This window comes from Lutjanus erythropterus, chromosome 17 (assembly GCF_056507025.1).
Source record: "Lutjanus erythropterus isolate fLutEry1 chromosome 17, fLutEry1.hap2, whole genome shotgun sequence".
Classification (NCBI taxonomy): Eukaryota; Metazoa; Chordata; class Actinopteri; order Lutjaniformes; family Lutjanidae; genus Lutjanus; species Lutjanus erythropterus.
Window position 1 is genome coordinate 1,205,662 of NC_139333.1, and position 12,548 is coordinate 1,218,209.

A 12,548-nucleotide genomic window follows, 5' to 3' on the forward strand; every position below is an offset into this window, starting at 1 on the left:
ACTCCATCTCAGAAGCGAATAAGATCCTTTTTGGGGATGATCAATTACTACCAACACTTCGTTCCCAGATACTCTGCCATCGCCAAGCCGCTCTTTGACCTACTGAAGGGCGAGAAGAGGAAGGGCAAAAACTTTAAGAACAAACTGTCAGGCAGAAAGTTGTGTGCTTCTGACTGGACAACAGAGCAAAATCAGGCTTTTGAGAAACTGAAGGCTTCTCTGGTTCACAGCGCTGTCCTAGCCCACCCTGATTTCAGCCGTCCCCTCATGCTTTCAACTGATGCATCCCTGGATGGCATAGGCGCTGTTCTTTCTCAGATTCAAGATGGTGAAGCACGAGCCAGACCAATTGCTTTTGCCAGCAAGTCATTGTCTCAGTCCCAGAAGAACTACCCAGCTCACAGGCTGGAGTTTCTGGCCTTGAAATGGTCAGTCTGTGACAAGTTCAGTCATTGGCTGAAAGGCAACAAATTCACAGTCTGGACTGATAACAACCCATTGACTCACATCCTGACAAAGCCAAAGCTAGACTGTTGTGAGCAACGCTGGGTAGCCAAGTTGGCCAGTTATGACTTTGACATCAAATATGTCCCAGGTCAACAAAACATTGTGGCTGATGCCTTGAGCCGTGTGCCATTTGTCAAGGAGAGTGTTGGCCGCAGGCTGCTTGCTGAACCCTATGAAGGTCTTCTCGCTGTGGTCAAAGATGTGTCAAGTTCCTCAGTGCAAAATGCCTTCCGATCATCCAGTGGTCACGAGAAACCCTCTCCAGTGAGTGTTAATGCCCAGCTCACATACGGTCTCCCACACATACACACTCAGTCTGTTGCAAGGGAGGATGTGTCCGCCGTACTGCAGTCGCACCTTGAGTGGGATGCTGGTCCGAGGTCCCGTGCTGTTGAAGTGTTGCAGTTTCTGCCTCAGTTGGTTCCACCTGGACAGGACACCTTACCAGCTTACACAGAAAAGGACCTCCGTGACAAGCAGTTGGAGGACGGTACTCTCTCTCGGGTCTTGTACTATGTTGAGAGACATCGGAGGCCTTCTAGGAGAGAAAGGTTCAAGGAGTCCATCTCTGTCACAAAGTACTTGAAGCACTGGGATAAGCTAACTGTGAGCAATGGTGTGCTATACAGGATTTCAAGGGACCTGAAAACAAAAGCGAGACGTTTCCAATATGTTGTCCCTGACTCCCTCAAGACTGAAGTCCTGCAGGGGATTCACGATGGAGCAGGTCATCAGGCCCAGTCCAGGAGCCTCAGCTTGACAAGACAGAGATTTTTTTGGCTACATCTTGACAGAGATGTGAGAGACTATGTCCGTCATTGTCAGCGGTGCATTGTCAGCAAGACAAGTGAACCTGAGGGAAGAGCTCCCCTGGAGACTATAACATCGACTAGGCCACTAGAGCTGGTCTGTATTGATTTTTGGTCTGCTGAAGACTCCAGGAACAAGTCTATTGATGTCCTAGTGATAACAGACCATTTCACAAGAATGGCTCAGGCATTTCCATGTAAAGACCAGACGGCTAAGCAGGTGGCAAGGGTTCTGTGGGATCGGTATTTCTGTATCTTTGGCTTCCCTGAAAGGATCCACAGCGACCAAGGTGCTAACTTTGAGAGTCAGCTGATAAGTGAGCTCCTCCGAGTATCAGGTGTCAGGAAGTCACACACAACCCCCTACCACCCTATGGGAAACGGGAGTGTGGAGCGTTTCAATCGAACCCTGGGTGGCATGATCCGTGCATTGTCCCCTGAAGAGAAGGCTGATTGGCCACGACGCCTGCAGACACTGACTTTTGTGTATAATTGCACGGCCCATGAGACAACAGGATACCCCCCCTTTTACCTGATGTTTGGCAGAGTCCCCCGCTTACCTGTTGATGTCCTCTATCGTACTGTCCTTCATGACTCTGCAGTGATGAGCTATGACAAGTATGTAGCATGCCTTGCTGATGATCTGAAAAAGGCGATGGTGATTGCCCAGGACCATGTTGTGAAAGAGCAGAACAGGCATGCTCAGCTATACAACAGGAGAGTGAAGGGATCCAACATTGACATCGGTGACAGGGTGCTCTTGGCCAACAGGAAGGAAAGGGGTAAGAAAAAGCTTGCCGACCGATGGGAATCAACTGTCTACACTGTGGTGGACCTGAACCCAGAGACACATACGTACAAAATCTGTGACACAGTCACTGGACAGGAGAAGGTGATCCACAGGAACTTGCTGATGCTGGCGAATTTCCTCCCTGTGGTGGATGCATGTGAAATGTCAGACCCTGCCTCATCCATGCCTGCCTCAGACTCCTCAGCTCCAGGAACTGATGGTGTCCAAGAGGATGGAGGGACTTTATTTGAGGAACAGAGCAAGATTCTATGTGGAGCTGATGGGGACCTTGATTCTGAAAGTGACAAAAACTCGCCTGTGACTGTGGAAGAGGCACGGGGCCCCTTAACGGATCCGGAACCTGTGGACTCTGAGAGGAGAACCATAGAATGGATTACGCAGCTGTCTTCACCACGTCTATCAGAAGCAGACGTTACTGACGTTACAAGCCTGACCTCTGACCCCCAGACCTGTTCAGTCTCACGAGGGGATCGCTGGACAGTTCAGTCTGTGACTTGTGACTCTGTTCCTGTGACTGTTGTAGACATTCCAGTAGGTGTGAGACAGACAGACCCTGCCCTCAATACCATGACACAGACAAACAGTACGTCAGACGCTCTGCAGACTGCTGACCAGACCTCATGTACACGCTGTGATCATTCCAATACACAGACGCAGGTTAGGTCAAGATTTGGTCGTCTAGTCAAACCTGTGAACCGGCTCATACAGTCAATGTCCAGACAGGATGTTGTTCGAGATGAGTTCAATGTTAAAACCATTTGCAAATCTGTGTTCCAGGCTTTTGCTAACTAATACCTTCGATATAGAGTGTGCCCCTTTGGGTCTGTTGGTTTTTGTGTTGATATAATGTTCTATTGTTTTCATTTTCTACTGTTTTTTGGGCTTACACTACACTATGTGTTGGGTTTTTGTGGGGTGTATAAGGCACCCTGTTACCAGTGGCTGGGTTGAGAGATAAGCGCTGCTCTCATACCACTTCATCCTCAGGGGATACATTTATTGTTGGTTCTCATGCTGACCCCTCGTGCTTTGTGACCTTGTAGAGATTTATTTGATGTATATTGTGTAGTTGGTGCTCATATTCGATAAAATTCAGTGGGGGTGGGTGTAACAGAGTTAAAATTGTGAATCTGAAATCTGTCAATTAATTTCATTATTTTGAGTGTGTGAATTTTATCTCTATGAATTATTTTATTTACCGTCATTTTGTTATTTTTTTCCTTTGAAAATTGCCTCCCTGCACTCTGCCTCTTCCGTACCTCCTGGGCTTCCGTAGCCCCTCCCTTCTACCCCTCACAGTGCCGTTTTGCATTGCTGAGGGTAAGTTGTGTAGAAAATGCTGCCGCTGTATTATATTGTTCTCTTTGAATAATTAGCAATTTGGGTTGTAACCGTTGATGAATATTGTTTACTGTTAAATTTCGCTATTGTTACCAATCCTTTTTGTGTTGTTTTCACAACGAATTTAAGTTTTATATACGTTCTTAGTCCATACCACTTCACTGTTTTTGGCGCGGTTTGCATCATGGCGGACGCTCCGCGTCACAGTATTGAAGCAGCACCACTTGAAATTCCGCATTTAAAAATAACTGTTTGGCATGTTTAGGGGCAGAATAGCAGATGGGAGAGTCCAGAAGACTTAAAAGAATGTGTTATGTCTTCTGCAGGTATGTGTTTTCCCTTTGTTAAGTTATGAATTTTGTTGTTTCTGTTAAGTCACTCCACCCCATACGCTGTTGTGTTTCAGCCACAAGGTGGCATTGTTGTCCTTCTTGAATGAAGTTTTTCATGATTTTTAGGATGTTTATTGTTGAAAGGTGTTATTTGTAAATGTTTTCTGGTAGAATTTCATAGCTCTTGATAGAGAAATGTGTATGTAATATATATATAATGTTAAGATGGTGAACTCATGCATTTTGAGAAAAAAAATGTAAATCAGACAGTGCCGTTTTGCATTGCTGAGGGGGCAGAATAGCAGATGGGAGAGTCCAGAAGACTTAAAAGAATGTGTTATGTCTTCTGCAGGAGATATTAAATGCCAGAAAACTACCAGCGGCTGTCTTCTGTTACACCTATCCATACATCCGTTACACAGGCATGATTTGATTTTACACGTCACTGTAATTTACTGCCTGTACTAGTACAAGTGTGGTAACTGCTTGACGACAGTGTTGACAACATCCTCTTGTAAGAGACATAAATACAGGGACAGAGGTCACGCAAACCTCCATTCCTTCCTCCAACAGTTCTTCAATGAAATCCCTTCATACGACTAGCTGGTGAGTTCAGGAAATCACTCCAACTGTTGTGAGTAATTGTTTATAGTATTATTGAACATGTTTGTATGTGAATTTATTTCATGAAAAGCAACTACAAAACTCTTTAAAGTGCAGCATGAGAAAATACATGTAATGAAAGTTTTATACATTTTTAGTTTATACATTTTAAAACTTATTACAATAGCATTAGTTTGATTGGTGTAGTTAAATGATATTTTCTTGCATGTTTTTCTAATGTCATGTGAGACTTTGAATAATGTTGAAGCTACTACAAGGAGTTTTTTCTGGTTATGTTCCACAAGCACATCGGCTATGGATGTTAAGACCATCCACATGTGGCTGGATTCATCTTGAAATCAAATTTAACAAGCTTGTGTTTACTTTTTCAAAGACAAAGTCAGAGTGAATAGAAGCAGGAGGAGATTTTCATTTAGATAATTTCATTTTCTATGTTATATTTTGTGGTTCTTGTAGAAGAAATATTGCTGCTTTTGGTCATAAAGTATTAAATAAATAAAATGTAAAGGTTCTTTGTAGAAGCTTTGAAATTTATGTGTGAGATTACAAGATTACGTGTGACATTTTCGAGTTTATTTATGATTACAAATGTTTGTCACTGTTTTTGAATTTGGTCATTTAATTAACTAGAAACAGGGCAATCACAGAGTATGTTTGTAACTTAAGTTTAAACTAAAGAATATATCATTAAAATAAACAGTTTTTTATCAAGACCTATAGATTTTACTGTTTTAATTTGTAGTTTAAATGTTTTTACTCTTACAAGATATTAGATATTGATGCTGAAATGTGGAGAACTTCTGCTGCTTCATGTACTACTACTACTACAGCTACTACTACTACTAAAAGTACTCTCTGTTTGTTTGTCTTTTTAAACACAGATTTCATTCTGCTGAAAAGAGGAAGAAGGTGAAAAGGGGAATTAGCAAATTTCCTGAATTTAAAAACTTTCCTTGGTGTGCTCATACACCTAATTCTGTCGTACTTATTCAACCAGCAAACCCACAACTGTTTTTAATAGAAGAACCTAAAACAAACTCTGATCTTAGCGTCTTCCCAAAGTTTGCCAAAATGTTATTACAGCAAAATGAAAACTTGACCACGACAGCTACACAACATGTGACGACCCCGATCACTGGTGATGGTCAAGGTGGCGGCTGCCCACCAGTTGGTATTCAACTGGAGGGTGTGATCTTGCCCCCAGTCCTCACCATTGATGTTATACTGGGGTTGCTGGGAAACACAGTTGCTCTGTGGATCTTCTGCTTTAAGCTGAAGGCCTGGAACCCCAACAACCTGTTCCTTTTCAACCTGGTCATTGCTGACTTCCTCGCTCTGGTGAGTCTGCCACTGAGGATCGATGCCTTGCTTAGGGGCCACTGGGTGTTTGGAGATGGTTTGTGCCGGATCAACCTATTCTTGATGTTTTCCAACCGCTCGGCCAGCATTGCACTTATGACTGTGGTGGCAATTTACCGCTACTTTAAGGTGAGGAAATGAGTTAAGATTTTATTATTTTAATCTGCTCACTTTAGATATGTCCACACGAACCTATTTTGTAAGCTCCAGCAACAAAATCTGACTATACAGACCTCCCACCAACGTGAGGCAGCTGACTTTCAGTGTTGCTTTTGTGAGGGATGTAATGGATTACCAATTTAAATCTTGTGCAAGAGATGCTAGTTGAAGTATTCACTTTTATAGAAGTATTAGTTTTGAATACTATCGTGAGAAAAATGTCCATATAGGTGCCCTGTGCAAGCCACTCCAAAACCAAAAGTACATATTTCTCCTCTGGCTACTAGTGGTTTCCATCTGTCTAACTTGTTTTGGTGTTAGATGCCAAGTTTTGGAGACATCAGTCAGATATGTCTTCTCTGCAGTATAATGGGACTAAATGGCACTTGGCTTGTTGTGCTCAACGCACCAAAAAATACATCTAAAAAGTTGAACACAAGTATCTCTTCCAGAAATCATTACCCAGTTACTCAAGATAAACCACAGACCTTGTTGTGGGCAGTTTCATGTGGGAACTACTTTCTCTGTACTAGAAAAAATAATTCCAACATGAAACTGCTCACAACAAGGTCTGTGGATTATTTTGTGTACCTGGGACATGATTTCTGGAAAGAGACATTGCTGTTGATTTTTTCCCCCCAAATGTATTCTTTTTGCCATCTCGTTCCATTATATTGGAGAGAAGGCAGACATGTCTACTGTCCATTTCTCAAAAACTCAGCAACTCACACCAAAACTATATAAATGGATTAATGGCACAACAGGTAAGAGGGAATATTTATATTTTTCATTTTGGGCTAAACTGTCTCTTTGAACCACTGTGCATCATGTGACATGATTTCATGGTTCGGCCACTATGTCAAAATATTTACAGTTATTGTTAGGCAGTGACCTCTAGTGGCAGCAGTAGGTCTGACAGGAGCAGCATAAAAAGCATGAAAGGGAAGAGGGGTGGATGGATGGGTCAAACAAACACAGGACTTTCACCTAGGACACCAGAGTTTATATCGCATGTGAAAGCAAAATTCAAAGTTGTCTCATTGAAATTTAAAAGTTAAAAAAAAGCTATATACGTAACCACATGACCTGCATCAACTGAACATAACTCACGTGACTTAAGTAATATAGGGACATGTTTGATCCCAAACCATGATATTTTTTTCCAAAACCTAACCAATTGGTTTTGATGCCAGATTCTAACCAAACTAAACAGTAGCCACGCTTAACATACTTGAGGTCTGGTATGCCAACTCTAAAATGGTCATATATATCATTGCAGGAGTCTTTTGAAATTTTCATATTCTGTTGTTTAGTTTAATGAACATTCATATTTAAAAGTAATTTTATTTGCCTAGTTAAAGCTCAGTGTGTGGGGCTCAGTAAGTGGGTTCACTCTTCACCCCAAAAATATTTAAAAAGAAATAAAACAATGCAGGTGTTTTGATGTATGACCAAGCTGACAGTGGAAGGTTCCATTAATCCACTCAAAGAAAGTTAAAAGACAGACTGCTTGTCAGCAACTACAGCTCCAAGAAAAATGCCAAATTAATTTTAGTCCAACAGTAGTGGATACTCATTTATCTGTGCTTATTTAAATAAACCCTCTATTAGAATGTCCGATGTTTGGCTGAGGCTGGTGGATCAGAAACTGTAAACACAGCTGGACTAAATTCACGCTAAATGATGTAAAATGATGCATTCTGTCCTGTCTTCTTGGTCTAGGTGGTTCACCCTCACCACCGGTTCAACCGTATGACCAAACGGCGGGCTGCGTTTGTGTCACTGTTTGTCTGGATTCTGGTGATCAGCCCTCGGGTTCCCATGCTGGCTTACAACCACATTAAGGGCAGCGGCAGCAACACCCAATGCTTCTTCTTCACTTCTTACAAAGAGGCATCACGTGCCATCATCATCCTGGTCAGCATGCACCGTATCCTGACGGTGCTGGAGTTCATAATCCCTCTGGCCATGCTGCTATTCTGCTCTATCCGGATCTCCAGGTTCCTGAAGGAGCGACAGATGGGAAAACCAGACAAGGTGCGAAAGGCAATGCGAGTGTGCACCGCCATCGTCACAGTATTCATGGTGTGCTTCTTACCCACCACGGTGACAACGATTGGGGTGTGGGTCATCCGCTCGTATCGCCCATGGGACTGCACCTCCTTCTACACTTTCACCCAGCTCACAATTGTGTCTTTGGGGCTGAACTTCCTTAATTCAGCTCTGGACCCCATCATCTACGTCTTCTCCAGCTCCATGTTCAGAAAGGCCCTTTGCAGCTCTTTGCCCCGCGCCCTGCGCTGCAAACAGGATACAGGTGATAGCGAGAATGCTGTGTCTTCATCAGGAACTCAGTCAACCACCCAGCAGGAACTGAAATCCATACGGGCTGACAGAGGGAGTGAGGCCATGTAATGAGCTCCTGCTAGATAATAATGACTGGATCAAGCAGCGCTGAGGAGGAGTGTCTAATCATCTTTTAATTCCTTGATTTTTGCAGTTTAAATCAAATTATATCTGCTTGTTTCTGTGATCAGTGTGAACATAGAACAACTTCAGTTCTAATAATATTTTGAAATTCAAATTAATTTATTTATGTATGTATGTAAGTTAGTGTGACTGAATAAATCACACATGGATTTTTATTATATTTATTAATTGAAGTTTCCCCTCAACTGGGTAATTAAAAAAAAAAAATCCACACTGTCTTACAGTATGACAAATTAAATATTTAAATGCTGTGTTTTTACAGCTCTACTAGTCCTTGAAATTTAGATATTCTATATGTCTTGTGCATTATTTTGGACACTTTCCAAAAAAATTCATCCTAAAATATTTGTTATCTTTGGAAACTTCTCTACTTGAACTACAAAGTCCTGAAAGTTTGAGCTGTGATTCCAGCATGGTTTCAGAGGTTAAACAGGGTCAAACATACAGAGAAGATGGCCAGGGAGGTTGCAGTGAGAGCTCCAAACCAACAACAATAGCATTGTTAGGTTCAATAATCACAGAAAAGCCTGGATGACAAGATGTAATCAAAACAAAGTCTCTTTCTTAAATCATCTCCTGTTTTGTTCTGTTGTTTCATATAAATGCTCCTCTGCTCGTGAGTTCACTGTAGAAAGGATGGGTAATGTGCCCCATCTAGTGGACACATCATCAACTACCACAGCTGATCTGTGATTTTCTATGTCAGACATGACATTCATCAGACATGGTTTCTGACACATTGGACCAGTTTGACTACATGCTTATATTTGTAGACTAGCAGTTATGAGGATGTTGACACATGACGGCAGACATCAAGGAGTGACGCAAGAGATTAATCAGCATTTTCTCTCGACATGGTACAGGAAAGTTCTGCAACCTAATGTACTAGATCTAAATTCACAAGTTTGAGTATCATAATAATGCAAATAGATATTGGCAAGTAAATAAATGTTAGATTAAATACAAATTAATTAACATTAAATTAAACATGCAAAACATGTTCAGGTCCTGTTCCATGGCAAAACCCTGATAACTGCCTCAACTGTGACAGATTTGCTGGCTGTGTTGTTTACTTTCAGACAAACTCGGGGACACATAATAGAGCTGATCCTCCTCACTACACTGCAGAAGCCCGCCTTGAGAAGGCGGCACTATCAAGCTAGCCACCCACTGTAAGTCAGAATAACAGAGAATCCACCGTTAGATCTGACAAGACTAGAAAATTTTTTACTTAAATTAAACACGGGGGCATTGAACACCCCGTTGTGTGCGCAGGGGAACAGCACAGCAACACCTTTTTGATACAGCTGTGTTTACATACATCGCTTCTGATTGGGTAACACCTGAGACATACCCACCGAATGGGAAAACACATCTCAAAGCCTGTTCTTCACCATTGTGCACCATCTTGAAGAAATGTGCCCTTTAATCATAGCAACACGGTGTGCACTGTCCTCAGATTCTCAGACCGTTCTCTGAGGAAAAGCTGTGTAAGCCTTCTACAGCTTTACAGATAAACCAGATTTTTACATTATTTCAAATGCAAAATAATGGTTCTCTTGCCATGCATCTGTTCTTCATCTGACCACTTTGATTTGATTCCTTGTGAGCAGATTGTGTGTTGACAGTGGTACTAGCCCCAGCCTTCCCCGTCATGTGAGCACACTCCTGTCTCTGGGAATGAAGAGTCCAGGTTAACTGACAGGCTACAAACATACGAGTGATTGCAATCGCCATAAAAGTGTCCAGATAAACTCTGAGGTGCACTATTAAGACAGTAAACTGTGTTTTCTGCTCAAAAGGAAAACAAAGCACCTGTTTTGTGAAGGACACCTGAACGCCTCACCTTCTTCTGTCTGTTTTTCTCTAAGGCCACTCCAAGGCTCTGTAGAAGACAGTATAAGCACAATGAAAGTCAGCATCACACAAGTGAACAAACCAGCATGTGAGGATGAATATTGAAAATGAGTGAGTGGTCAGGTCAGACCCTAGCAGTCAGCCACAGTGGCTGTTACAAAGTGTTTCTTTGTGTCTTAACTTTTGGACGACAGAAGTGTTGAGGTTTTATTAGTATATGGTGTGACTTTATTTTTGGGGACATGTTTCAGACTGAAGACCAGATAAATGGGGATGGCTGGACCAAAGCTCTGTTCCAAGGTGAAAAACAACTTTTAGATCAGCTGTTAAGTTCACATTAATTTCCTGGAGACTTCCCTTACCATGTAAATTAAACGTAAGTCTATGGAATATCCCCACAATTGACACAAGTAAACGTGTGTGTATTTAGTTTTCTTTCTTATTGCTTTTTCGTCAAAGTCCAACCAAGTACACCTTTGTTTATCTTACTGAAAGCTGATGTCACTTCCGCTGAACTAACAAAAACACTTTGACCTTTCTCATGCTCACAGTTGTTGACCCTGAAATTGCCATAAACTATCACCCCTTCAGAAAAGAATTAAGTGCCTGGGAGAGTCAAGAGGTTGCAGTTAGGTCAGACAAGTCCATTTCTGCTAAGATTCATATGTTTGTTTATTGTGTGTATTATACAAATGAATTATGTTTTCTAATGTGACAGCACTTTAAGATGTGGGTAGGTGTGAGTTTGCAGGTGTGTTGTACCTAAACTCTTTCATTATAAGTTGATGAAAATGATGCCGGAACTTTTTTTTAAACAGAACTCCTGTGTGAGAAGAATATGTGGTTTGACTACAAAAACAAAGTGACCTTTTGTCTTTATGCAACAAAATATACACATTTTGAAACGGTGCTCATGTCTGGAAGTGTGACATGAGAGGATTCAGAAGAAAGTATCTGTCAGACTAGTGACACTACATTCTTAGGACATTACATTCAGTCTTTCTGTCTCTTGTCTTTGCCATCCTGTGTGTGTCCCAGAGTTGACTCTGGGGCCCTATGTTGACCCACACATGCAGTTCAGTGAGGAAGCCGTCATGCACAGGTTGAGGTGGGCAGTGTGTGTCAGGTGTAAGAACCTGGAGAAACAACTATAGAAGTGAGGACTGGTGAATATTAGGGATATGGATGAGAACTTATGATGGCAGAAGTAAGTTCATTTTCATGGGGCCTGTAAGTCCCATCAGCCACTTTTGAACACCAAGTTCCTGCCTAAGTGCTTGAGTCCAGTGAGAATTACAAATACTCAAGTTACTGTAACTGAGTAGTGATTTTAAGTACTTATGAGTAGATTTTCACACATGTACTTTTACTTGTACTTGAGTCCACATTACACAATGTAATCTATTTAGTTCCTCTACAATCATAATTGAGTAGTGAGAACAATTTGAATTTATGTCCAAACATTTCATTTGCATTTTTGTAACCATAAGGCCATCTGCTCACAAATTCATCATTCATTCATTCAACCTTTATTTTAACTCAGAAATACACTGAAGTAGAGACCTCATGTACAATGTAGCTGAGTAAAACAATAAAAAATAAAAGCACTTAGACACAAAAAATCCAAAGAGAAACTGAAAAAAGTAGCAACAAGAAGTAAAAAGCAATAAAAGCCACAATCAAAAATAAAAATGAATAAAAGTGTCAATAATGAATGAAAACAGTTCAAATGTAAAACTCATTCATCATTAAAACAGGAACATCTAGAAGTAAAATGTGATACAGTTAAAGATTTGAATTGTTGTAGGGATGAAAATGAGGAAAACTTTGAATTGTTTTACATGTTGTTCCAAGTTGCAGGTGCACAATATGAAAAACTGGATATTCCAAGTTCAGTAAAAACAGTCGGCACCTGCAGCGTAATCCAGTCACTAGACTGAGTTTGGTAAGAGCTCACATTAAAAGAAAGTATTGAACTGATGTAAGAAGGTAAAAGAGCGATAAGAGCTTTATAAATAAATAAAACCCAGTATCTTTCACATCTTACACTGAGAAAGAAAATCCTGATACGAAGAGTTTTAAGCTCTTCAAAACCATATAATCTAATTAAAAAACAAAAAAACAGAAAAAAGACTAGACAAAGTGAAAAAGGCCAAAGGCACAAGACTGTGTACGTGACCATTTTAAGAGTGAAGAAACTACCCATCCCACAATCCATTGTAATGATGCAACATGGTCTTAAATTTAGTTGTCATCAGG

At 41.1% G+C, this 12,548-nt stretch overlaps 1 protein-coding gene across 1 annotated transcript; it reads left to right on the top strand.

Moving 5' to 3' along the window:
• Nucleotides 1–4,242: 4,242 nt before the first annotated feature.
• Nucleotides 4,243–8,536, top strand: LOC146311491 (hydroxycarboxylic acid receptor 2-like). The gene is made up of 3 exons (XM_084740967.1): nt 4,243–4,406; nt 5,306–5,912; nt 7,665–8,536. Exons 2-3 carry the CDS (start codon nt 5,496–5,498, stop codon nt 8,355–8,357), a joined length of 1,110 nt encoding a protein of 369 aa, XP_084597093.1. The 5' UTR covers nt 4,243–4,406; nt 5,306–5,495; the 3' UTR covers nt 8,358–8,536.
• The last annotated feature ends 4,012 nt before the right edge of the window (nt 8,537–12,548 follow it).

What these genes read in the sequence shown, in the direction of transcription:
- LOC146311491 (XM_084740967.1), top strand. Translation starts at nt 5,496, where the DNA reads ATGTTATTACAGCAAAATGAAAACTTGACCACGACAGCTACACAACAT. An exon ending in CAATTTACCGCTACTTTAAG is followed by an intron (nt 5,913 to 7,664) that starts GTGAGGAAATGA and finishes TTCTTGGTCTAG; the next exon opens with GTGGTTCACCCTCACCACCG.